General features: G+C 34.0%; 4 protein-coding genes across 6 annotated transcripts; all 4 read right to left on the reverse strand.

Moving 5' to 3' along the window:
* Positions 1-602: 602 nt before the first annotated feature.
* Positions 603-5,471, reverse strand: LOC137836760 (putative disease resistance RPP13-like protein 1). Its single transcript, XM_068645485.1, has 2 exons — positions 1,801-5,471; positions 603-911 (listed from the first exon to the last, which is right to left on the reverse strand). Exon 1 carries the CDS (start codon positions 5,262-5,264, stop codon positions 3,414-3,416), a length of 1,851 nt encoding a protein of 616 aa, XP_068501586.1. The 5' UTR covers positions 5,265-5,471; the 3' UTR covers positions 603-911; positions 1,801-3,413.
* LOC137836584 (putative disease resistance RPP13-like protein 1) lies at positions 1,839-3,229 on the reverse strand. Its single transcript, XM_068645247.1, has 2 exons — positions 3,194-3,229; positions 1,839-3,095 (listed from the first exon to the last, which is right to left on the reverse strand). The coding sequence occupies exons 1-2, from the start codon at positions 3,227-3,229 to the stop codon at positions 1,839-1,841; spliced, it is 1,293 nt and encodes a 430-aa protein (XP_068501348.1).
* Positions 5,472-6,636: 1,165 nt separating the features above from the next.
* On the reverse strand, positions 6,637-12,321 carry LOC137836757 (putative disease resistance RPP13-like protein 1). 3 transcript variants are annotated; one of them, XM_068645480.1, is made up of 3 exons: positions 8,564-12,321; positions 7,709-8,143; positions 6,637-6,930 (listed from the first exon to the last, which is right to left on the reverse strand). In XM_068645480.1, exon 1 carries the CDS (start codon positions 12,183-12,185, stop codon positions 8,625-8,627), a length of 3,561 nt encoding a protein of 1,186 aa, XP_068501581.1. In that variant the 5' UTR covers positions 12,186-12,321; the 3' UTR covers positions 6,637-6,930; positions 7,709-8,143; positions 8,564-8,624. The 3 variants fall into 3 exon arrangements, with proteins under 3 accessions (XP_068501581.1, XP_068501582.1, XP_068501583.1); XM_068645481.1 differs by having other exon boundaries at positions 7,709-8,134; positions 8,564-12,299; XM_068645482.1 differs by lacking the exon at positions 7,709-8,143 and having other exon boundaries at positions 8,564-12,300.
* Positions 12,322-16,986: 4,665 nt separating this feature from the next.
* Positions 16,987-22,308, reverse strand: LOC137836585 (F-box/FBD/LRR-repeat protein At5g56420-like). Its single transcript, XM_068645248.1, has 5 exons — positions 22,193-22,308; positions 21,623-21,710; positions 21,362-21,531; positions 17,512-17,896; positions 16,987-17,418 (listed from the first exon to the last, which is right to left on the reverse strand). Exons 1-5 carry the CDS (start codon positions 22,306-22,308, stop codon positions 16,987-16,989), a joined length of 1,191 nt encoding a protein of 396 aa, XP_068501349.1.
* Positions 22,309-23,754: the final 1,446 nt, after the last annotated feature.

Here is a 23,754-nt window from a genome sequence, read left to right on the forward strand (position 1 = left end):
GATACTTATTGAGATTTTAAAACAACACTACAATAATCATGACCAGAGACCATCCATCTAATCCAACCTGAAGGAAATACATTTTATGCTGAGTCTTTCTGAGAACACAACCATTCAGTCTTAAACCATTCGCAGCACACTGAGAATCCACATAGATTCAATTAACGTTGCACTTTTTCCAACAATCTTGGCACCAGTTAGCACTTGATCCTCTGGAACTCATATCTAAGCTTGAGTATGGATGGTGTTCTTGAATTTCTTTGATTCACATCTTATACACATGGATTACAATCTTGTATCTTTAATTTCATCCACTTTTCTTTCTGCAAGAGGGTTAGTGGCGTAATGAGTGCTCAGGGAAAAGTCCATTTTTCTTGGTTTATATAAGTATGGAATGATTTTTCTTTCTTTTTCCTTTTTTTAATAATACTTTTTTCATGTGATGGCAGATGATTGTTGTTACTTGAGATGTCAGCCTAGCTGAGATGTCAAGTTGCATAGTGATGCCTAACATGAAAATTTTCATTAAAAAAAAATATAAGTATGGAATGATTTTTAGTTTTCCTGATTTGAAAGTGGCATAATTAATTGAAACAGTAGCATGCAAATAAGAAAAGTGGGTTCTATTTTTATTCCTTCAAACACAAATTTAGAATCAAATAGACCCACCAAGAGGTTCAACAAAACAGTTTGGTTCAGAAATCCACTTTCCAATCTACAATCTTATAAGAATTAATGTTTAAAGTATTTGCATTTCAAAATTCCATTGCTTAAATTCGCCTCTCAGATGTTGGAGTTTGCTCGGGAATTGTATAGGAATTCCTCATCATAATCCAATTTCAAGCCCTTGTACTTATTTTCTCTGTATAATAAATATCATGGTACACTGCTAGAAACCAACTTTGGAAGAGCTGTGGAAGAAATAAGGTAGAAACAAAAGCATAAGCACATTGTTCCATTTATATCATTAACTTAAAAATCAAGAAAGAATGAGTGTATCCATCATAAATATACATTAGCATACAAATTATAGAGCTGCATGTTTAGATTTTTCCAATTAAATTTTGTACTTTCAGACAAAATTTTGCAGAAACAACGTGATAGAAGATGTCTAGAGCGTTTAGTTGAAGTGAAGAAGGCATTGTGTGGGTTTGTCACTGAAATGGATGGATGTATGGCCTTGCACATTGGACCCTGTTTTAACAAAATTTCAAGGCTCTTCAGTTTATTCTAATTATACACACTGCTGAACCAGCCGAACCTACTACTAGTAGTGTATGAATCAAATAATTTATAAAATATCAAGTTGTGTTTTATCTTATTGAGGGCTAAATATGATTTTTTTTTTCTTCTAATGGTAGGAATTGAACACAAGTAGCAGAAGGTTTTCAATAAGTCACACTACTGAACCAATTGAGTATAAAGTTGTTTTTCTAATAGGCAGTAGTGTTACATTTATTTGCTTCTCTTTTTTCAAGATATTGAATCTTAGTACTCTTAGAATACAAACAGAAAACTATGAGATCACTCTCAGTAGGAAAAAGTTGAAAATATGAATTTGAGTCTCAAGATCAGAATATTAAGGAAACTAAAATTGGACCATGACAACATTGTGTGGGTGAACACTAAAATGGATGGATGCATGGCCTTAAAATTAGCTGAAGCCTCCTTTAATAAATATCATGAGTTTAAGTATAACATGTGCTGCTCTTGTTTGGAAAATGACAAATATAGGGTAACCGTTTGCAACTAAGAAAATTGTAATCGAAAAGGAACAAAGATATTGTGTAGAATCAGAACCTGTTGAAGTGGCAGACAAAATTGAAATAGGTGCACGTCTAATTTTGAACATGTGACTCATCTAATGATCGAACATCCAGTTTTTGAATGTGAGCAATCTTTGTCCAGTCTTCGCCATCTGGATTCCGGCAACGCTCCTTCAGCAATGGACAATCCCATATTGTAAGAGAAGAGATGGATTTGGGAAGACCCTCCGCTGGTAAGCATTGAAGGCTGGGACACCTTTCAAGGGTGAGAGAGGAGAGGTGGCAGAGACCCTTGAAGTGCATCTTTTTAAGATTTGGACACCTACGGATTTGTAGAGAGGTGAGAGAGCGTGGCAGCAAAACTTCATCGGGAAAACACTCCACGTCCAAATTCTCAATAGACAAGCTTTCAAGACATGTGTTGGGATCGTTCTCTCTCAAGGAGGCGATAAGTTTTAAACATGAAAGAGACATATCATATATATCTAATGGCAAACCTCCATCTGGGAACAACTCAACTTGTGGACACTTAGTTATCTGCAGCCCGATAAGAGACGGAAACAGAATTTGCATGGGTTTGGGAAACAGGAATGATTTAAATTCAGGGCAATCATAAATACGTAGATTCAGGAGATGATTATGAGCGTATTCCTGTGAAATTCTTCTTATGTTTTGGCAGTTTCTCAGTTCAAGAGAAAGGAGCTTTGGAAAGAAATCTAGCCGAAAGATTATAAGAGAGTCGCAGCCTCCATCAATATGTAGGGTTTCAAGCGGTGATGTTTCCATACTGTTTCCGGTAATTATGAACTCATCACTAACAACTAGTTTCTTTGAATGATGACCTTTTAGCTTTGGACATCTATCGACATAAAGCCTACGAAGACATGGAAAAGAAGTAGTTTTACATTCCCATTCTTCCCATTCCTTCATATTGTGGAATTCCAACCTCTCCAAGGATTCAAACGAAGAGTTGCTCCCATAAAATTCAGTACCAATGCTCACTATTCCATCAAGCCCTGCAATTTCCAGGGTCTTCAGTGATGACAAAAGTCCAAGGGGAGGTAAACATAGGCAGTATTTGCAGTCCTTCAACTTTAAGAATACCAGATTTGATAAGGAATTATCGAATACCCAACTTGGGAATTCTGTACCATTGTAGTTCCAGATTGACAAACCCTCCAAGTGTTTGGAGGGTTGTAGATTCTGAAGTATTTCCTTTTCTTTCCTTGGGTCATCAGCGATGTGGTCCGACTTCCATTTTAATTCTAGCTTCACAAGAAGTTTATTTTTCAAATTTGCTTCTAATGCATCCAAAGGATTCGAAATATTCTGCAACTCATTAATTGATAGTCCCCCATGTAGATTGAGTCCTCCCACTGCTTAGTACTGAGTTCACTATTTCTATCGATGATAAACATATTCAGTACTCGAAGATTCTTCAGTTCTCCAAAGTGCATTGGCATCTTTGTCACTCTTGTACCTTCAAAAATCCAAACAACGCAATTTGATAAGTTTATGCAAATTTAAGGGCAACTCCTTCAACCTTGAATTGTGGTTCAACTTCAGTATTAGCAAGTTATAGAGAAAACATGTTGAGTCGGGTAGCTTTTTTATCCCAGTGTACGAAAGGTTTAGCGAATGGAGATGTTAAAGATCACCTATAGAATCTGGAACTTCAAGGTGTCTAAAGCCACTGAAAGATAAGACGCGTAAAAACTTCATCTTGGAGAACAAATCATGCATCGAAATCTTGAAATCCCATTGAGGGTCAAACTGAATCCAGGATAAAAAATCATCTATGGAAATCTTTAAGTGACGTAGAGTCTGTGAGATAGGAAGAAACGAACGAAGTCTTTTAGCATCACCTAAACTCTCAATACCATCAAAACTTTTGACGTCACGGAATTCAAATGAAAAATGACGGGTTGTTTTCGGTATACATCGGCCTTTATCAAATTTCAACCTGAAACAGAAATCCATAGAGACGTATTTTGCCAAATCATTCAGAAGGTCATGAATGACGAAATGCCCTACAAAGCTTGATTGTTGAAAAAAAGACCTTGACAGTAGATCATTGAAGTACTCTTCACCAACTTCTTCTGGATGTCTAATCTGTTCTGGACTTTGTAGAAAATTTTGGGCCATCCACAACAAAATTAACTCCTCCTTCACAAACTCATAATCTTTGGGGAATAAGGCACAATAAGCAAAGCACATTTTCAAATGAGAAGGAAGATAACGATAGCTCAAAAATAACGCAGGGATAATTTCACTATGTTCTTTTGGTAACTCCCATATGTCACTTTCCAATATCTTCTTCCAATCTGAAATGGATGACTTTGTGCGTAAAAGACATCCAATTGCTTTCAAAGCTAGAGGCAATCCGTTGCACTTCTCAACTATCCTTCTACCAATCTCCTTTAGCTCATCATTCAATTCAATATCACCATCTTTTAATGCGTGGTTTTCAAAAACTTTCCAGCATTCGTCCTCTTGTAATTGTTTTAGAAGATGTACTTTAGACCTCATGCTAGAAGCAACTTTCTCACCACGAGTTGTGACAAGGATTCTACTTCCTGGAGCCCCATACCTAAGAGGAGTTTGCACAGCTTCCCATTCTTCTCTTCTTTCATTCCAAACATCATCTAAAACAAGAAGAAATTTCCTTTTTGACAAGTTTTCTTTCAGTTTTTTGTGAACCATTTCTAGGTTCCCACTATCATCTTTTTGATTAGTGATTGCCTCAAAAATTGTTCTTGTCACGGTCAAAACATGAAAATGATCAGAAACACAGACCCAAACTTTGATATCAAATTTTGCATCTTCGATCTTTGGGTCATTGTACACATGTTGGGCCAGTGTGGTCTTACCCAACCCACTCATGCCCACAATGGAAAGTATTGATGGGTGGTTAGGATTGTCAGTTTCAGATGTGAGCCAATTAATGATTATATCTTTGTCAGCAACTCTGCCATAAATAACGCTTTCAACCACCAAAGAAGATGATGACACTTTACTACCTGATCCATCACCAGAATAAGAACCCTCCTTCAAACCAAGAGCACCTTTTTGCTTTGCAAGATATTCTAGTTTTTCCAAGACTTCTTTCATCCCTAATTCAATTTTCTTGTTAAACGAAGTGAAAGTAGAATTGAAGAAATTTGATACCTTGTAAGTAAGGGTTTGAGGTTCGTATTGAGCTTCGACTTGGGATCTGGTGAGTTCATAGTCTATTTCACCCAAAAGATCCTCTGCATCAAAGACAGCCTCTTTGACAGCAAAAAGCCATGCTTTGACGTGTGGATCTTTGAATTGCCTTAGTTCAGCATCATCAGCGAGAGCATTGATGGAATGCAGCATGATGTTCAAATTGCCGAGCAGTTTCTCATCAAGTTTTCTTCTACGAAAGAAATCTACAACTTGAGGAGAAGCAAGCCTGTCGAATGCAACCTGAAGAAAGGCCGAAAGAAGAGCACCACCAACAACTTCTGCTGCCATGGTAATGATGGGAAGAATGGTAATGAGTAAGTCGAAATGCAGTTAGTGACAACTATTCAGCCGATGGATGCAATATGTATTGATAGGATGAGTAGTAAAGTATTTTAGAAATGATGACTTGACTTAAAGGATGGTGGAACATACTTTTCTTTTAGTCTTTCTTAAAAGCTTAATTCCACAATTATTCGTTGCATTCACACATTCAGCCAATCATAAAGAGTGATTCATGGTTCGGTTTTAAACATTCGATACATATTTTATGTTTCAATGGTTTTGGTGAGTTGAATAAGGTCGATAGACCCAAAGTGAAGCAATAATTGTTTATTTTCTGATATGATATCACAAACTTATTTAATGAATAAAAGTCTGACAATAATGGTGTTTTATACGTCGTTATTTTACTGTTCTATCTCTAGCTTCAATTAGTGGAAGAAGATAACTTAAATAATTTTTTAACAATTTTTTTTATGTATTTGAATTTAAAAGAAAAAAAAATCTTATCATTTGGATATAAAATCTTCATTTTAAAATTAAAATAATGCTGATGTATGACTTTATATTATATTATTATGATATGTTTAGATTGTATGAATAAAAAACTAATGAAATTCTTCCGTGATAGGTCTCAGCTTCTCTGTGAAATACTGAGGCAATATATATTAAGAGCAATTTGGTTATCACTAGCAAGATTCATCTCTGTAACTTTCCCAAATCTCAATTCTTTAAGTAATTGTTTGAGTTAATTAAGGTCACAAGACAGAAGTCATTTCTTTCTACTAAGCTTCTGCACTACATCTTCTCACCATGTTCGGCTTCTTCTTCTTCTTTTTTTCCTTTTATAAGCATACACTATTTTCTTATATTATTAATATTAATATAGTTTACAACATGCTCAGAAAGGACCTTCCAAAATCATGTTTAGAGAATAATTTTGCTTTTATATTTATGAATAACGCCACAAAGTATCAATTGACAGTGCAACAATGAGTTCAAATTATGAATTGCATGAGCTGATTTCTCCTGTTAAGTGTCCAAGAGGTGACAGTTTATGCATTGCAGAAAAGTGCGCTCTATTTTGTTACTTGAAAAGCAAATTTAGAAGCAAATAGACCCACAAAGAGGTTCAGAAAAACAGTTTAGTTAGAAAAATTAAGTTTAGAAGTCTCTAACAGTTCCATTCAATTTTTAGTACATAACTAGTTCCCTGAAGTAATCAATAATAGTTCAGTTCACTGTTGACGAGGATAAATTGGTTTTGTTTTATGCTGCCACAGGTAAAATATATTGTCAAATATCTAAAGTTTCTTCCATTAACAAATACATGTGTATTTTTTAGAAGAATTTCAAGTTAAAGTTGTTAGGTCGTAGCTAATGTCTCCAAACATTTGTTCAAGGTAGTCTCACAAATACCTATGTAGGTTGGTGGACAACATTAAGTTTAACTAGAAAGCATGTGTACCTTTTACAGTTCAATAATTACACAATCCTGCTTCTGTAAATTTTATAAATAAATGGAAATTTGAGGAGGAAAATGTAATGTGAGAAGTAAAAGCTATTTGCAATGCTCACTGCTTCAATGCCACTCCCAACACAGCATGAGAACAAATACAACTTCAACTTCTACGAAAGGAAGTTTAGGATCCTCTGCCAACCGAAGATTGGAATACTGTGAAAAAGATAATGTGATTATCAATCAAATCATTAATTTAAAATTAACAAACCAACAAAAGAAATCAGTAGACGAGTCATGGATACATAATACATTAGCATAAGAGATTTTGTACAGCTACATTTTTAGATCAAGGTGTGGGTGATCAAACAAATCTCCGATAAATTATAGTTTAATCATATTGCTTCAATGAGATTCTACAATCACATAGCTGAGATCAGCTACAATTTACTCTTCTCAGTTACTAATGCATTTGAACTATATATGTCTATGTGTATGTTTTCTAATTGCTATAGTTCAAGAAGCTCTACCATGACAGGAAAGATGTTGGAAATCAGACTTATCCAATGTGAAATTTAGCAGAACAACAAAATAATAAAAATTACTAATCTGATTACTTTAACAATTTTGTAATCAACAAATCCATAGTGATATTTTCAATGCTATGACATTATTACTAATTTTGTTCAAAAGCAATAACAGATAACAACAGCAAAAAGGAAACTTCTAGAAAAATGTTTGATTTGGAAAAAAGAATTATATTATTGCCAATTAACAAATAATCAATTAAAACTCATCTGACATCTCCTCTAAAACTTAGAGTTTCTTTTGTTTAGTAAATGCCGATTACACAGTGTGAAACATTTGCAACTTCAGAAAATTGTAATTGAAAAGGTACAGAGATATTGTGGAAAATTAATTAGCACATGTAGAAGAGGCAGACAAATGGGAATTGCTCCACATCGAATTTTGAACCTGTGCTTCATCTTATTACCTAACACTCAGTTTTTCAATGTGATCAATCTTTCCCCATCTTAGCCTTCTGGATTCTGACAATGTTGTCTGAGCAATGAACATTCTCAAATTGTTAGAGAAGAGATGGATTTGGGCAGACCCTCCTCTGGTAAGCATTGGAGGCTGGAGCAATCAATAAGTGTGAGAGAGGAGAGTTGACTGAGACCCTTGTAATCCACTTTTCCAAGATTTGGCAATCAAGTATTTGTAGAGAAGTAAGTGTGGTAGCAGAACTTCATCAGAAAAAGACTCCAAGTCAACCTTTTCAATACACAAGCTTGCAAGACATGTGTTTACATCCAAGGTCTTTCAAGGAGGTCATAAGTTTGAAACTAGAAAGAGCACATGTTGAAAATTCCACATCGAATGTTCTCTATGTGCACTGCAGTTTCCAATCATCTTTATCCTGGGCAAGCTTTTCAATAATACATTCAGGAATCAGAGTGGTGTCAAACTGAATTTTTGGGGTCATTTTTTCTCCAGTTTCAGTGATCTATTATTAAGTTTAAGTTCATTTTTCTTTGTAAGAAACTGCCATAGCATGAAGTAGAAGAAAGAAGGAAAAAATGTGACTATGAAAACAAATATACTCATATAGCTAGATAAATGATGATGTCATCAGAACTTCCAACTATAGGCAACCTTCAATGTCTAAGAATGTGATAAAAGTAATTGAATCATGAAAAACGTAGCTGAGCAATCCTCCTTTAACAAATATCATGATTTTAAGTATAACATGTGCTACTCTAAACGAAGATGGCAATTATAGAGTTACTGTTTGCAACTAAGAAAATTGTAATTGAATAGGAAGAGAGATATTGTGGAGAATTAGCACCTGTTGTGAAGTGGCAGAATGGAAATAGGTCCGTCTAATTTTTAACTTGTGGCCCATCTTATTAGCAAAGATGCAATTCTTGGATGTGAGCCATATTTTTCCAAATTTCGTCTTCTTTATTCTGAAAACGCTCATTCAGTAATGGACATCTCCGGATTGTAACAGAAGAGATGGGTTTGGGTAGATCCTCCGGTCGAAAGTATTGAAGGATGGGACAATCAACAAATGTGAGTGAGAAGAGGTAGCAGAGACCCTTGAAGTGCACCTTTTTAAGATTTGGGCAATCTTTGATTTGTAGAGAGGTGAGAGAGCGTGGCAGCAAAAGTTCATCGGGAAAACACTCCACCTCCAACTTTTCAATATACAAGAATTCAAGACATTTGTTGTCATCCAAGACCTCTCTCAGGGAGGCGACAAGTTTTAAACTTGAAAGAGACAAACTTTTTACATTTAATGGCAAACCTCTATCTAGGAACATCTCCACTTTTGGACAACCACATATCCGCAACACAGTAAGGGACGGAAACAGGACTTGCATAGGTTTCGGCCACAACTTCAAATTCTCAGCTCCTTCAATTGATATTCCTTCACTGAGTAATGATTCAAATTGAGGACAATCATCAATTGTTAGATCCATGAGATTATTATGAGCGTGCTCCTGTGAAATTCTTCTTAGGTTTTGGCACCTTATCATTTTAAGTACACGGATCTTTGGAAAGAAATCTAGCCGGAAGATTGTAAGAGAGTCACAAGCACCAGTAATATCCATCTTATCAAGGAAATCATAATGGGTCATGGGAATATTCACAAATGGACATGAATCAATTATCAAGAGATCAAGCGACGAGGTGTCCATGCTGTTTTCGCTAATGACGACCTTATGACATTCCTTAATAGATAGTTTCTTTAAATGAAGAAGTTGCTCTGACAGACCTTTCAGCTTTCGACAACGATACACAAAAAGATATTGAAGACGAGGAAAAGAAGTAGGTTTACATTCCCATTCTTCCCATTCCCTCATATGGTGGAATTCCAATCTCTCCAAAGATGCAAATGAAAAATTACTCCCATAAAATTCAGCACCAATGCTCACTATTCCATCAAGTCCAATAATTCGTAGGATCTTCAGATTTGACAAAAGTCCAATCGGAGGCAAACATAGGCAATATTTACAGTACTCCAACTCTAAGAACACCAAACTTGATAATGAATTATCGAATACCCAACTTGGGAATTTTGTACCATTGTAGTTCCAGATTGACAAACACTCCAAGTGTTTGGTGGGTTGTAGATTCTGAAATACTTCATTTTCTTTCCTTGGATCATCAGGGATGTGGTGCGACCATTTTAGCTGTAACTCCACAAGTGGTTTATTTTTCAAATTTGCTCCTAATGCATCCAAAGGATTCAAAATATTCTGCACCTCATTAATTGATAACCTTCCATGAAGATTGAGTCCTCCCAATGCGTCCAGTTGCTTAGTACTTAGTCCACTATTTCTATCAATGAAAAATGGATTCAATACTTGAAGATTCTTCAATTCTCCAAAATGCATTGGCATCTTTCTCACTTTTGTATATTGAAATTCCAAGCACCTCAATTTGGTGAGTTTATACAAATTTGAAGGTAGCTCCTCCAAAAACCCACATGAGTTCAACTTCAGTATTAGCAAATTATAGAGCAAACATATTGAGTCAGGTAATTTGTGTAGCAGAGTATTTGAAAGATCTAATGAATGGAGATGTTTAAGATCACCTACAGAATCTAGCACTAGTACAAGTTCCATACAACCATTGAAAGATAAGACACGTAAAAACTTATAATTGGAGAACAAATCATGTATCGAAATCTTGAAATCCCAATAAAAAAGAAGGTTAGGTTTCCATATAATAGGAAGAAATGAACGAAGTCTTTTAGCATCAGTTAAACTCCCAAATCCATCAAAACTTCTGACGTCACGGAATTCAAATGAAAAATGACGGGTTGTTTTCGGTATACATCGGCCTTTATCAAATTTCAACCTGAAACATAAATCTGCACAAACATGTTTTGCCAAATCATTCAGAAGGTCATGCATGATGAAACGTCTCCTGGCGCCTTGAAAAAAAGACCTACTTGCATGTTGAAAAAAAGACCTTGACAGTAGATCATTACTTGCATGTTGAAAAAAAGACCTTGACAATAGATCATTGAAGTACTCTTCCCCAACTTCTTCTGGATGTCTAATCTGTTGTGGACTCTGTAGAAAATTTTGGGCCATCCACATCAAAATTAATTCCTCCTTCTCAAACTCATAATCTTTGGGGAATACGGCACAATAAGCAAAGCACCTTTTAAGATGAGAAGGAAGATAGCGATAGCTCAGAAATAGTGCAGGGATAATTTCACTGTCTTCTTTTGGTAAATCCCATATCTCACTTTCCAATATGTTTTTCCAATAAGAAATGGATGACTGTGTCCGTAAAAGACATCCAATTGTTTTTAAAGCTAAAGGTAATCCCTTGCACTTCTCAACTATCCTTCTCCCAATGTTCATTAGCTCATCACTCAATACAAGATCACCATCTTTTAATGCGTGATTTTCAAAAACATTCCAGCATTCATCCTCTCTTAATTGCTTTAGGCGATGCACTTTAGACCTCATGTTAGAAGCAACTTTCTCACTACGAGTTGTGACAAGAATTCTACTTCCTGGAGCCCCATAGCGAAGAGGAGTTAGCACAGCTTCCCATTCTTCTCTTCTTTCGTTCCAAACATCATCTAAAACAAGAAGAAATTTCCTTCCTGACAAGTTTTCTTTCAGTTTTTTGTGAACCATTTCTAGGTTCTCACTATCATCTTTTTTATTAATGATTGTCTCAAGAATTGTTCTTGTCACGGTCAAAACATGAAATTGATCAGAAACACAAACCCAAGCTTTGACATCAAATTTTGCATCGTGAATCTTTGAATCATTGTACACATGCTGGACGAGTGTAGTTTTACCCAACCCACCCATGCCCACAATAGAAAGTATTGATGGCTGGTTAGGATTTTCGGTTTCAGATGTGAGCCAACTAAATATGATTTCTTTGTCAGCATCTCTGCCATAAATAACACTTTCAACCACCAATGAAGTTGAAGGCAATTTCTGTGACACTTTACTGCCCGATCTATCATCAGAATAAGTACCCTCCTTCAAACCAAGAGCACCCTTTTGCTTTGCAAGATATTCTAGTTTCTCCAGGACTTCTTTCATCTCTGATTCAATTTTCTTGTTAAATGAAGTGAAAGGAGAGTTGAAGAAATTTGATACCTTGTAAATAATGTTTTGAGGTTCGGGTTGAGCTTCGACTTGGCATCTGGTGAGTTCATAGTCTATTTCACCGAAAAGATCCTCAGCATCAAAGACAGCCTCTTTGACATCAAAAAGCCATGCTTTGACGTGTGGATCTGTGAACTGCTTTAGTTCAGCATCATCAGCGAGAGCATTGATGGAGTGCAGCATGATTTTCAAATTTGCGAGCAGTTTCTCATCAAGTTTTCTTCCACGAAAGAAGTCTACAAATTGAGGAGAAGTGAGCCTGTCGAATGCAACCTGAAGAAAGGCCGAAAGAAGAGCACCACCAACAAGTTCTGCCATGGTAGGAGTTGAAATGGAGTGAATGGAAGTTTGTGATCTGAAATGGATTAAGTGCAGGGATTGCTATAGTGATGAAATGAGTAGTTAGCTAAGGACGACTCACTTTAAGAACAGTGGTTGTGATGAATGAAAGTATGAAATCCTGAAGAGGGTTGTGGGCCCCAGTGAAGGAATAATTGTTGACTGTTTCTGATAAGAAAAGTGTTGACAACTGTAATCCATGAATGGATGTCTGATCATTCGGTGAAATAAATGATCAGTGAAATCTGACAGTATTTCGAAACCAAAATTTTAATTGCTGGGATAATTTGACTTCAAATAATATCTTTTATGCACCAATTATATTATATTCATGCATATTTAAAAGATATATGATATGGAGGAGTTTGTTTTATTTATACATATACTCTATATATAGAGTAAAATATAACAAAATTTCAAATATTAATAATATTTCAATCTGAATTTCCTAAATCTAAATAATAAATGAATACATTTTTATCTTTATATAAGAGATATTTTTAAAAAACTTAAATATTTCCTAGAAAAATATTAAGCAAATATTTTCAATGTTGTTTTTCTGAAATTGTGCCTGATGTAAAGACACTATGACTGTATAAAATTTGGAGAGTTGAAGTCACAATCTTACAAAAACATTTCCTAAGAATTATTTTAATGTACTTGTTCAGTAGATCAAGATTAAGCTGACTAATTGAATTTCATCTTACTTCCTGAGATTGTTAAGCAGTCCATTTAAATAAGTGGTATTGATGATTTTCATAATATTTTGATTTATCTATGACAAGTTATAGAATTTTATAGCCTCATACCCTGCAGTTATGTTACAGTGAAGACAAAAAACAATTATATCTTTAAGTCCTTTTGAATAACAAGCTTTCTTGTAGTTGCAACAATGTCCTTTCTTTGTAGAAATTCTTATTCTCTTTTTTAAGGGTGTCAGTTATCTACTCAGTTCAATCTTTGCAGATGGCCAAAGTGGAGAAAATTAGAAACTGGATTCAATTTGGATTAATATTGATTAGCACAGAATCTTGGAATCTTAGAATCTGTAAAGCATAACCTTAGAATCCTAAGAAAAAAAACCCTGAAAATAGAAGCTGAATTACTCTATTAAACAATATCTCATCATCTCTTATTCAAGAGAAAATGAGGGGTCATGAAGAATATGACTAAAGAATTAAGGACTCTGTTCAGCAAGCTGAGAAATCAGCTGAAGTGAGTGTGTTCTACTACCTCCAGATATAAAAGGGGATGATGTAAAACAAAGTGTGGAAAAATAGTAATTGAAAATTATAGGATTAGTGTTGGAAACAAAGAAGATTGCAATCGAAAAGGTAGAGAGATATTGTGCAGAATTATAGCAGCTGTTGAAGTGGCAGACAAATTGAAATAAAAGAGTGTGAGAGTGGAGAGGTGACAGAGACCCTTCTAGTGCATTTTTTAAGATTTGTGCAATCATCAATATATAGACTCATGAGATGATTATAAGCATGCTCTTGTGAAATTCTTTTTAGGTTTTGGCACCTTGTCAGATGAAGCTTTGGAAAGAAATCTAGTCGAAAGATAGTAAGAGAGTTGCAGCCAAATTTCAATTCTTTTTAAGTAATTGTTTGAGTTAATTAAGGTCACAAGACAGAAGTCATCTCTTTCTACTACGCTTCTGCACTACATCTTCTCACCATGTTCTGCTTCTTTTTTTTTTCCTTTTATAAGCATAGACTATTATCTTATATTATTAATATTAATATAGTTTACATCATACACATTGTCATGTTTTCATTATCATTGTTTATTCTTGGGTGTTCTTTCATGTATTATGTCATATGACAATTTTTTTTCTTCTTCTAATACAAGAATCAGTATATAGGATAGTTTTTACGTACCTTTTTAACTGGTGCTTCATCTGACTCATATCTTAAGGTTTTCAATTTGAGCACCTTTCACCAGATTTCAGGAGTTGAAATGGATCTAGTTATACCCTCTGGTAAGCATTGGACGCTGGGGCTGTCTTCAAGCTTCGAGAGAATATGATACAGAGGCACGATGCTTCCATGTTATCATAAATATATATTTCCTTTAAATGAAGAAGTTGCTTTGAAAAACCTTTTAACGACATATCTATGTAGAAAGATGTCGAAGACTCTGAAAAGTAGCAATTTTACATTCCCTTATTGTAGAATTCCAATCTTTCCAAAGTCAGAAATTTCCATAAAATTCAGCACCAATGCTCACTATTACTACTGAACCCCGCAATTTGATTTAGAAGCACAATATGATTTTAATCTGAGTAAGCAGCAAGTCAGAAATGGTAATTTGGTTTGGACAGCATTTTCTTGACTTGCTGGCGTGGTGTGGTGTTTGGAAAGAACGATGCTGGAGGTAGTGAGGAATGTTGGTAGGAGTGGAAGCAACATTTGTAGGCCACAAGCTATAGTTTATCAGCAATTGTGTGCCTATCTTCATTTAAGCCATCTGCAGCCAAAGTAGAGGTGATGCTGGTGCAGACCATCTCTCAAATCTGATGGCAGTGATGAGGAAGGGGTGCCACTAAAAATTCAACCTAATGGAGCATAATTCTCTGAGGTACTGGGTGGTGTAGAGCTGGTTTAGACCAAGTAATATGAAGGAGCATCTAGTAGTCTGTTGATGCTTATTTTCATTGCTGCAGAACTGCTAGTGTGTCACAGTGTAGACCTTGGTGATTGGAGGTTGAAGGAATGTTGAGTAACCTTTGGCACCTGTTAACCATTATTATGCAGCTTGTTTTCATAAGTTCATTATTATGGAGCTTGTTGCCATAAGTTTTGCTGGTTTTTGGTGTAGTACAAACTACTTTGTTGCTCTAGGTTCTTTGAAGTAGCTCTAATTACTTGAGGAACCAAAGCTTGATTCTAGGTGTTTACAAGATTCCACTCTTTACCATCATAGAAAAGTAGCATCACATTGCAATTCTATTCTCAAACAAGTATTTTAAGAACGCAAGAGATGGATAATATATAAATAAAAAGAAGAAAAGAAAGACATGGTGGGAGAACTACACCAAGATCATAAAGGATGAAGATTGTGAAATAAACAGTTAGGTGAATCTAAACACTAAAAAGCATTGATCGCAAAAACTTGAAACTTCAAAGGGTTCCATAAACAACTCAGGAGAATTCAATAGGTGACACTTGTTGCAACAACATCTCTGGTTGGGAGAAAAGAGAGAATGTAACAAAGGACTGAGTCTGGAAAATCACTGATGATATCAGCCATGGTTGAGATGCAAAGTGTGCATGGATGCTTAACAATAAGATGACTAATATATCTTTGTTTTTATGGCCCACCTAAACCTCTATAATTAAAACTTAAAATTATCATATGATACCATTATCATCCCCTTCTATATCCTAATTACAATTTTTATCTTTCTCTTCCATCTCTCCAATATTTTCAATAACTGCCTCCTCCTCTGTAAACCCTAATTGTATTGATAAATTCCACATTTTAACAGCCTCACAAGATATATTTCTCAACCACTAAAATCTATTGCAATTCCTGATATCAGAAAATGAAATTGTAGTATTTATTTCTGATTTAGAAAAGCCATATACGGCTGAGATCTAGAAACTTTAACTATTAAGTAAGGGTTGAAACACTCCATAATATTTTTCTTAATTTATTAATTCTTACCGATTAAAAAAAATCTAAAAAAATTGAGACTAAGTAACATTTCCACCTATTTCCAATATTACATGGTACAAATTAAATATATTAAAAAAATGACAGTTTATGGTGTCCAAACCCTATAAAAAGCTAAGACTAATTACTTTCTAATTTACAAATACATTTATAAATCTAAATATATAAGAACATATACAAATGCATAACAAATTTTGTTTAACAGCGTGATGCGATTATTAGAATTCACAATCGACGTCAATAATCCATATAATATAAAGGAGGCTTCTTCTTCCTGCACCCCTACATTTTTCTTCCTGCACCCCCACAATTTTCTAAATCCCAGAACTAACCTTAATCTTTAATTTGAAAAAGGGATCTGGGAGTGTGTTACGGATTCATCAATCCGAAACTAAGTATTTGTTTTTTTGGATGAGAGGATGTTCTGGAAGTAATTTTTGCATAAATTATTGATTTCTGGATTGCTGAATCCAGAAGCCTAATTCTATTACAGATTCATGGATCCATAATGTTTTTTTTTTAATTACGGATTACTGAATCCAGAATGCATATTTCTGTTATGGATTGATGGATCTGGAATGTTTTTTTTGAATGATGGATTTTTGAATTTGAAATGCATATTTTGAATTACGGATTGGTGAATCGGAAATTTTACCGGAAGTGTCAATCCGAAATTTTTCCGGATTCCATAATCCATAATGCAAAAATATAAATACAGTTCAAGTACATTTTAGGGTTTTTAAAAAATAATAGGAACAATTTAGTCTTTGCATAACATTATGAGGTAAATGTAGGGGTGCAGGAAGAAACTGGCTATAAAGGATTACTTTTAAACATCATCTTAAATCACCACTGTAAGATAGATTGATAGCACTAGTTTCTATAAGAATTCCCACAGAATAAATACTAATACTGAATTACGATTCTTTGCAATGAATTTCTTTTACATTTAACAGTTAATCATAGAATTTAAACTTACACACCCATGATAAGATCCACTAATCTGTAAGAAAATTATGACACGGAAACTAAACTAAATTTAGAGGCATAGGTGAAGAAAAGTAGATTAATTTGATAAACACACTCACTAATAGAAAAGTCAAAAATTAACTGATTTTTCAAATGATAGGGTACAAGTATTTGAACTCTTACTACATGATGATAAATCTCTTATCATATCATGTCTTCTCAAAAGATCATCATATTCATAACTGCTTACGAGAAATTTCATTGTCCGTAAATAATTTGCATTCAGCATAATATATTCCGCAAATTGAAACTCAAATGCACAACCCTTGTAATCTTTCACACAACAGGTTTTAAGGTGTAATGAAATGCAGGTAGAAACAGTATGTGGGTATGGCAAAACTGCTTCTTCTTCATCGACTTCAATGCTAATGACAAGAGTTTGAAGCTTTGGACAATGCCTCAACACTTTTAAGACGTCACGCCATCCCTCACTAGACTCCGAAGTGACAAACTCAAGTTGAACTAAATTCTGAAGATCAAAAACTAGGTCTTGTTCATATATCTGCAAGAGATACAAAATAATATAAAAACATCAGTAATTATATTTTGTCGCTTAAAACTGAAAAGTGAAAGAAACAAATTTTACGCGCATTACCCTAGAAGTTACCAAAACTTGAACGTTCTTAACAATTTCTAATGGAACTACACATGTATCGATTTCAGCTCTGACCAACTTGGGCAGAGTCTGGAATTCTTCCAGAGTACGATAATCCATAATCTTGACTTTCAGGTGCTCGAGATTAAGACACCCAGAAAGAAACTGTTGAAGAAGATCTGGACAGTCTACTACAGAAATAAAATTCAAATGCAAGATTTTAAGCAAGGGCAAATCAACAAAAGAAGTATTTTCCACTCTTATGTAGACCAACTTTAAAACTACAAGATTCTTGCAGGTAAACACAACCGAGGACACCGGAGCGAACAAACCCATTTGAAGGTGGAGGTGTTCAAGTGTACCCCTTCTTCTCAATAAATCATGACTGCATGCATGAATAGCATCATGATTAAATACAAAGTAACATCCAAGGCGTAATATATGGAGGGGTTGGTCCATATCGCGCCCACGCAGAAAAGAGTTCTCAGAGTTCATCGAGAGAAGAAGGTGTGTTGGAGATCCCACATCGACTAGAGATTAGAGTCTTTCATTGTATATAAGTGGGTGCAAACCTCAATCCTGTGAATCGGTTTTATGGGGTTGAGTTAGGCTTAAAGTCCACTTTGTAATATAGTATCAGAGTCATTTCGATCATATCCTAGAACACCGGTTACAACAACTTGTTCGGTTGGTAGAAAAGAGAGAATGTAGCAAAGAATTGAGTCTGGGAAACAACTGAAACAACTGATGATATCAGCCATGGTTGATAATGCAAATTGTGCATGGATGCTTCAGATTCTTATAGGAATAACTCATCGTTCAACGTATCAAATGGCTTAACTAGACTTTATGTTTGCATTGGAATTGATGTGCATGCCATGGCAAATTTAAATCTTGGAAAGTGAAAGGACAAGCTTAGAGAATTTCAAATAGTGAAAAAATGCTTTTACAATTGAATATAATTATTGATGTGATAGATTTATATATAAATATATAAAATAAATGATATATTTGTAATTAAAATAATAGTATTAAGCTCGTGAATATATAATTATCCAAATAGAGTCATTCTGGTCATTTTATAATGTATTGTCATATTTCTTTTAATATCTTTTTACACAAATTTTATTCAAATAGGTAAATTCACATCTTTATTAATATTTTATTTGATAGGTAAAAAAAAGGTATACTTTTAATATAACGATTTTTATATTTTTACAATTCAAGATTTTTTTGTGTTATTTTTTATATTGGGTTAGATTTATTTTAATATATTTTTTCACAACTTTTACTCAAACAGGTAAATTCAAATTTTTATTAATGTTTTATTTGATAACAAACAAAAATATATATTTTTAATATAATGATTTATGTATTTTTACCATTCAAGATTATTTTGGTTTCTTTAATATTATGTGAACATATTTTAAGGAGAAGATCTCATAATCTAAATTTTTATGTTAAGATATTTCAGTGAGAAAAATCTTATAAAATTCAGATGTTAATGTTATGTTTTAAGATATATGTTATTGCAGATAAAAAAAAATGTTTTAAGATATCAAGAGTCTTAAATTTTATATTATGTTAATATAATTCAAGTTTTTTTAAGATATAGATTTTAAACTTATGACTTTTACAATGAAATTAAGTGATACATTAATGATTGATGACCACTTATAAGTTTCCTTATAATTTGTTTTATTTCAGTGTTGGCATATTTTAAGTGATAAACTATTCATATGTCAAGAATAAAATTAATCAATATGATCCAACCTAACATAATTTTCCTTCAGTTACATTTTGCATCCCTTTTTACCTTTCAATATTCCTTATTTAAGTGGTAAATAAAAAGAAAATTGATTTTGTGTGTTTTTAATGTTCACTTGCTTGAAAAACTGCTTAAGTATAAAATATCAATTAAGAACAAACATTATAAATGATGTTTCTGTATGAGTTGATAATCATGAGAATCTGTAGAAAGAATAGTGTTTGGTTGAGAGAAAATATGGAATTATGAGTCATGGTTAAGAATCCAAAATATGAAAACTGCTTCAGAATTGGAATAACTCACCACCCAACATATCAAATCGTTTAACAAGATTTTGTTTTAGAATTGGAATTGAAAAAGATTACATTAAACATCATCTTAAATAACCACTGTAAGATATATTCTAATTATAATTTGAGAATATTAGTAAAATTAAGTTGTTTATAATTGAGTGATAGTAGGTAAATACTCTTATGATCATAGGGACTACTTTCTACAATAATTACCTCAAAATAAATACCAATACTAAATTACGATTCTTTGCAATGGAACTACAACTGTATCAATCTTATCTCTGACCAACTAGGGCAAACCAGGGAATTCTTCTAGAAAATATCTTATCTAGAAAATATCTTATCGTCTTTCTTTGTCTCTTTATTAATCATTTTTTTTAATTTGTTTCAATAGTAATTTTTATCTCTATTTATAATTTTATTATTTTTGAAAGGTCTCAAATTAGTTTTCATTTTATTTAAAATTAGTCAGAAAAGAAATATTAATATTGTTTCATTGACTAACTTTAGAGTGAGAATTAACATTTATTTGGTATGATTATAGTTACGTATTAAATTTGGATGATATTTAGAAGAATACAGTGACGTTGTTATCTTTACAAGTCATCGTGAATTGATGGATAGTGGCATTTGGAAATTCACAGTATGTATACATGTGACCCCAAGTATTTCAAAAACAATATATAATTTTTAGTTTAATAGTTTTGTTCTATTTTCTTTCTTTCTATTTGTAAAAGTAGTATATTAAGTGTGGTCGTGGTAACTATGAGCCTTTGTTGATAAAATATTAATTGAAAATTACAAGTGTTAGTAAACAAAGAAGATTGTAATCGAAAATTATAGGATTTGCTGCATAATTCTTTCAACAATCATGAATTCTGCAGCTGGAGCCGGAACTAAATTAATGATAGAAGTTTTACTATAAAATATTCATTGTTTCTAGTCAATAATTAAATTACATTAATATCTTTTATTTAGGTGCTCATTGTCTATTATAACTTACAAATGTGTAACATATTTACAAGATTCCACTCTTTAATATCATAGAACAGTAGCGTCACATTGCAATTCTATTCTCAAAAAAAATATTGTGTATTTTTTTTTCATAAAGATTCTTCATTGATCTAAGAAGGCAAGAGATGGATAATATATAAATAAAAAGAAGAAAAAAAGACATGGTGGGAGGACTAAATCAAGATCGATAAAGGCCATGAAGATTGTGAAATAAACAGTTAGGTGAATCTAAACACTAAAAAGCAATGATCGCAAAAATTTGAAACTTCAAAGGGTTCCATAAACAACGCAGGAAAATTCAATAGGTGAAGAAAAGTACATTAATTTGAAAAACATATTCACATTATTGTAGTTATGAATGGAAAGACAAACAAAAGAAACCATAACAGTCACTGCTCAAATCTTGTAACTATTCAAATGAAAGTGTACAAGTATATGAACTCTTCCTGCATGAAGATAAATCTCTTATCAAAGCATCACGTAACAAATGATTATTATAAACCTTACTTAAACTGTCAAAGCAAAATTTCATGGTTCGTAAATAGTTTGCATTCTGCATAATATATTTTGCAAATAGAAACTCAACTACAAAACCACTGTATTTCTTAATACAACAAGTTTTAAGGTGCAATGAAATGCATGTAGGAACAGGTTGTTTGTAAGCCAAAACAGCTCCTTCAAGGCCTTTAGCAAGTGGAAAATTTTCGAGCTGTTAAAAAAAATTATAAAAGTATATTAATCCTTATGTGTGAAGAAAAGATAAGAAGATTCATACTTGAAAAGATTAGATAACGAAACCTGATAAATGCCAATGACAAGATGTTGAAGCTTTGGACAATGATTAAGCAGATCCAAGACCTCATCCCATTGCTTACTAAGGCACACAAATTTCAACTCAAGTTGAACTAAATTCGGAAAATCAAAACCCGTATCTTCTAGACGTATCTGCAAGATGCAAAATATATCAAACTTCAGAAATCCCATTTTTTCCCTTAGAAATGAAAAATAAATGAGAAACAAATTTTACAAGCATTACCACATCTGTGACCAAAATTTCAACGTTCTTAACATTTTCCAATGGAACTAAATATGAACGGACTAAAGCTCTGACCAACTTGGGAAATCTGTTGAATTTTTTTGCAGGATTAGCAATTAAATTCTGGACTTCTAAGTCCTCAAGATTAGGACTCCCAGAAAGAAACTGTAGAAGAAGATATGAACCATATGAGAAAAAAACATTATTCAAGTGCAGGATTTTCAGCAAGGGAAAATCAACAAAGGAAATATTTTTCAGTGCTAAGTTGTCCAACTTGAGCACTACAAGAGTTTTGCGTCTAAACACAACAGAGGGAACCGTAATGCTCGAATGCAGACTGAGGTCAAGGTGTTCAAGTCCACCACTTATTCTCGTTACAGCCTTAATGCATGTCTATGTTGGAATAAGCTTTGGAATAAGCTAAATAGAAGAGTGTATAAATAGGTGTGCATTTATGTTCATTTGCGTATATCATATAACACACAGTTTCTCTAATAAAGGTTTTTCAGTTTTCAATTCCAACTGTCATTTAATTCCCAACAGAGTGGTATCAGAGCATAGGGAGGGGACTTGTGTGGTTTCCTGGCAGTGAGGGTAAGATTGTTGCTGGAACTTTGAGCGGAGGAGGATCTGCTGTTTTGCAAGCCAAGAATTGAAGGTTGACTGTTGTAGGTGATAGCTGTCATGGCTACATTTGGTGTGGTTCCAGGGAGTCTTCCAGTGTTTGATGGGAAAGATTATGATGATTGGATTGTGAAGATGGAAGCCATTCTTGGTTTTCAAGAATTAGAAGAAGCTGTCAAGATTGGGTTTCAAGATTCAACCAAGCTTGAAACAGAGGAGCAGAAGAAAAAGTCTGAGAAGCAGTCAAAAGAAAATAAAAAGATTGATTGCAAGGCACGGATGTTACTGCATCAGTGTGTCTCAGCTGCCATTTTCCAGAAAATCTCAAAAGCTGAATCTGCCAAGCATATTTGGGACATACTGGAACAGACCTATGGAAATACTGGTAGGGTTAAGAAGGTGAGGTTGCAATCACTCAGAAGACAATTTGAGTTGCTGTCCATGACTGATCAAGAATCAGTGTGTGATTACTTTGGTAAAATCCAAGCAATTGCAAATTCCATGCGAGGCTGTGATGAGCAGCTGCCTGATTCAAAGGTGGTTGAGAAGATTCTTAGAACTTTGACTCCTGCTTTTGATCACATTGTTGTGGCAATTGAAGAATCCAAGGATCTTGATGAAATGACAGTAGAAGAACTCCATAATTCTCTTGAAGCACATGAGCAGCGGTTACTTTCAAGAAAAGGTAAAGAAAAGGTGGTAGAGCAAGTTTTCCAGGCTCAAACTGCTGGCAGAGGCAGAGGAAGAAGTGGCTGGAAAAAGAAAGGAAGAGGAAGAGGAGGTCAATCAAGTGATTGGCCTGCTTCAAGCAATCAGAACCAGAGTCAAAATAGTGTGCAGAAGCAGAAATTGGCTGCTGGTAGAGGGAGTCAAGATCATGGATCCAAGAAATTCCAAGATAAAAGAAAACTGCAGTGTTATAATTGTGGAAAGTATGGTCATTTTGCAGCTGAATGTTGGGGAGCTGATAACAGTAACAACATTGGAAAATTTTCCAAGAAAGATGAAGCACATCTAGCTCAAGAAGATGAAGATTCTGATTTAGATCAAGTATTATTGATGGCCACTACAAATCAAGATGAAGATGCTTCAAGTTGGTACTTAGACACAGGTTGTTCCAATCATATGACTGGAAACAGGGAGTGGATTATTGATTTTGATTCTAATGTCAAAAACAGTGTGAGATTTGCAGATAATAGTATGATCTTTGCTGAAGGAATTGGCAAGGTCAGATTCACTTGTAAAGATGGAAGAGTTGGTTGTATGAATGATGTCCTATATGTGCCATCAATGAAGAATAATCTTCTCAGCTTAGGCCAACTACTGGAAAAGGGATTCAAAATGTCAATGGAGCAGAATTCTATCAAGATCTATGATCAGAAATCAAGGTTAGTTCTTAAGGCACCTTTGTCTAAAAATAGGACTTTTAAGACTAATCTTAATACATCAACTGCACAATGCTTGTCTTCAATTGGGAGTAAGGAGGAAACAAATCTGGTGTGGCACTA

This window comes from Phaseolus vulgaris, chromosome 4, assembly GCF_000499845.2.
Source record: "Phaseolus vulgaris cultivar G19833 chromosome 4, P. vulgaris v2.0, whole genome shotgun sequence".
NCBI lineage: Eukaryota > Viridiplantae > Streptophyta > Magnoliopsida > Fabales > Fabaceae > Phaseolus > Phaseolus vulgaris.

Bases quoted from the DNA above. Each gene is read 5' to 3' on its own strand.
- LOC137836584 (XM_068645247.1), bottom strand. From the start codon at position 3,229: ATGCCAATGCACTTTGGAGAACTGAAGAATCTTCGA. The intron at 3,096-3,193 runs GTACTGAATATG...AATGAGTTGCAG, and splicing joins GAGAACTGAAGAATCTTCGA to AATATTTCGAATCCTTTGGA.
- LOC137836760 (XM_068645485.1), bottom strand. From the start codon at position 5,264: ATGGCAGCAGAAGTTGTTGGTGGTGCTCTTCTTTCGGCCTTTCTTCAG.
- LOC137836757 (XM_068645480.1), bottom strand. From the start codon at position 12,185: ATGGCAGAACTTGTTGGTGGTGCTCTTCTTTCGGCCTTTCTTCAGGTT.
- LOC137836585 (XM_068645248.1), bottom strand. From the start codon at position 22,308: ATGACAGCTATCACCTACAACAGTCAACCTTCAATTCTTGGCTTGCAA. The intron at 21,532-21,622 runs GTAATGCTTGTA...TGCATCTTGCAG, and splicing joins AAATTTTGGTCACAGATGTG to ATACGTCTAGAAGATACGGG. The intron at 17,419-17,511 runs GTAATGCGCGTA...TATCTCTTGCAG, and splicing joins AAGTTTTGGTAACTTCTAGG to ATATATGAACAAGACCTAGT.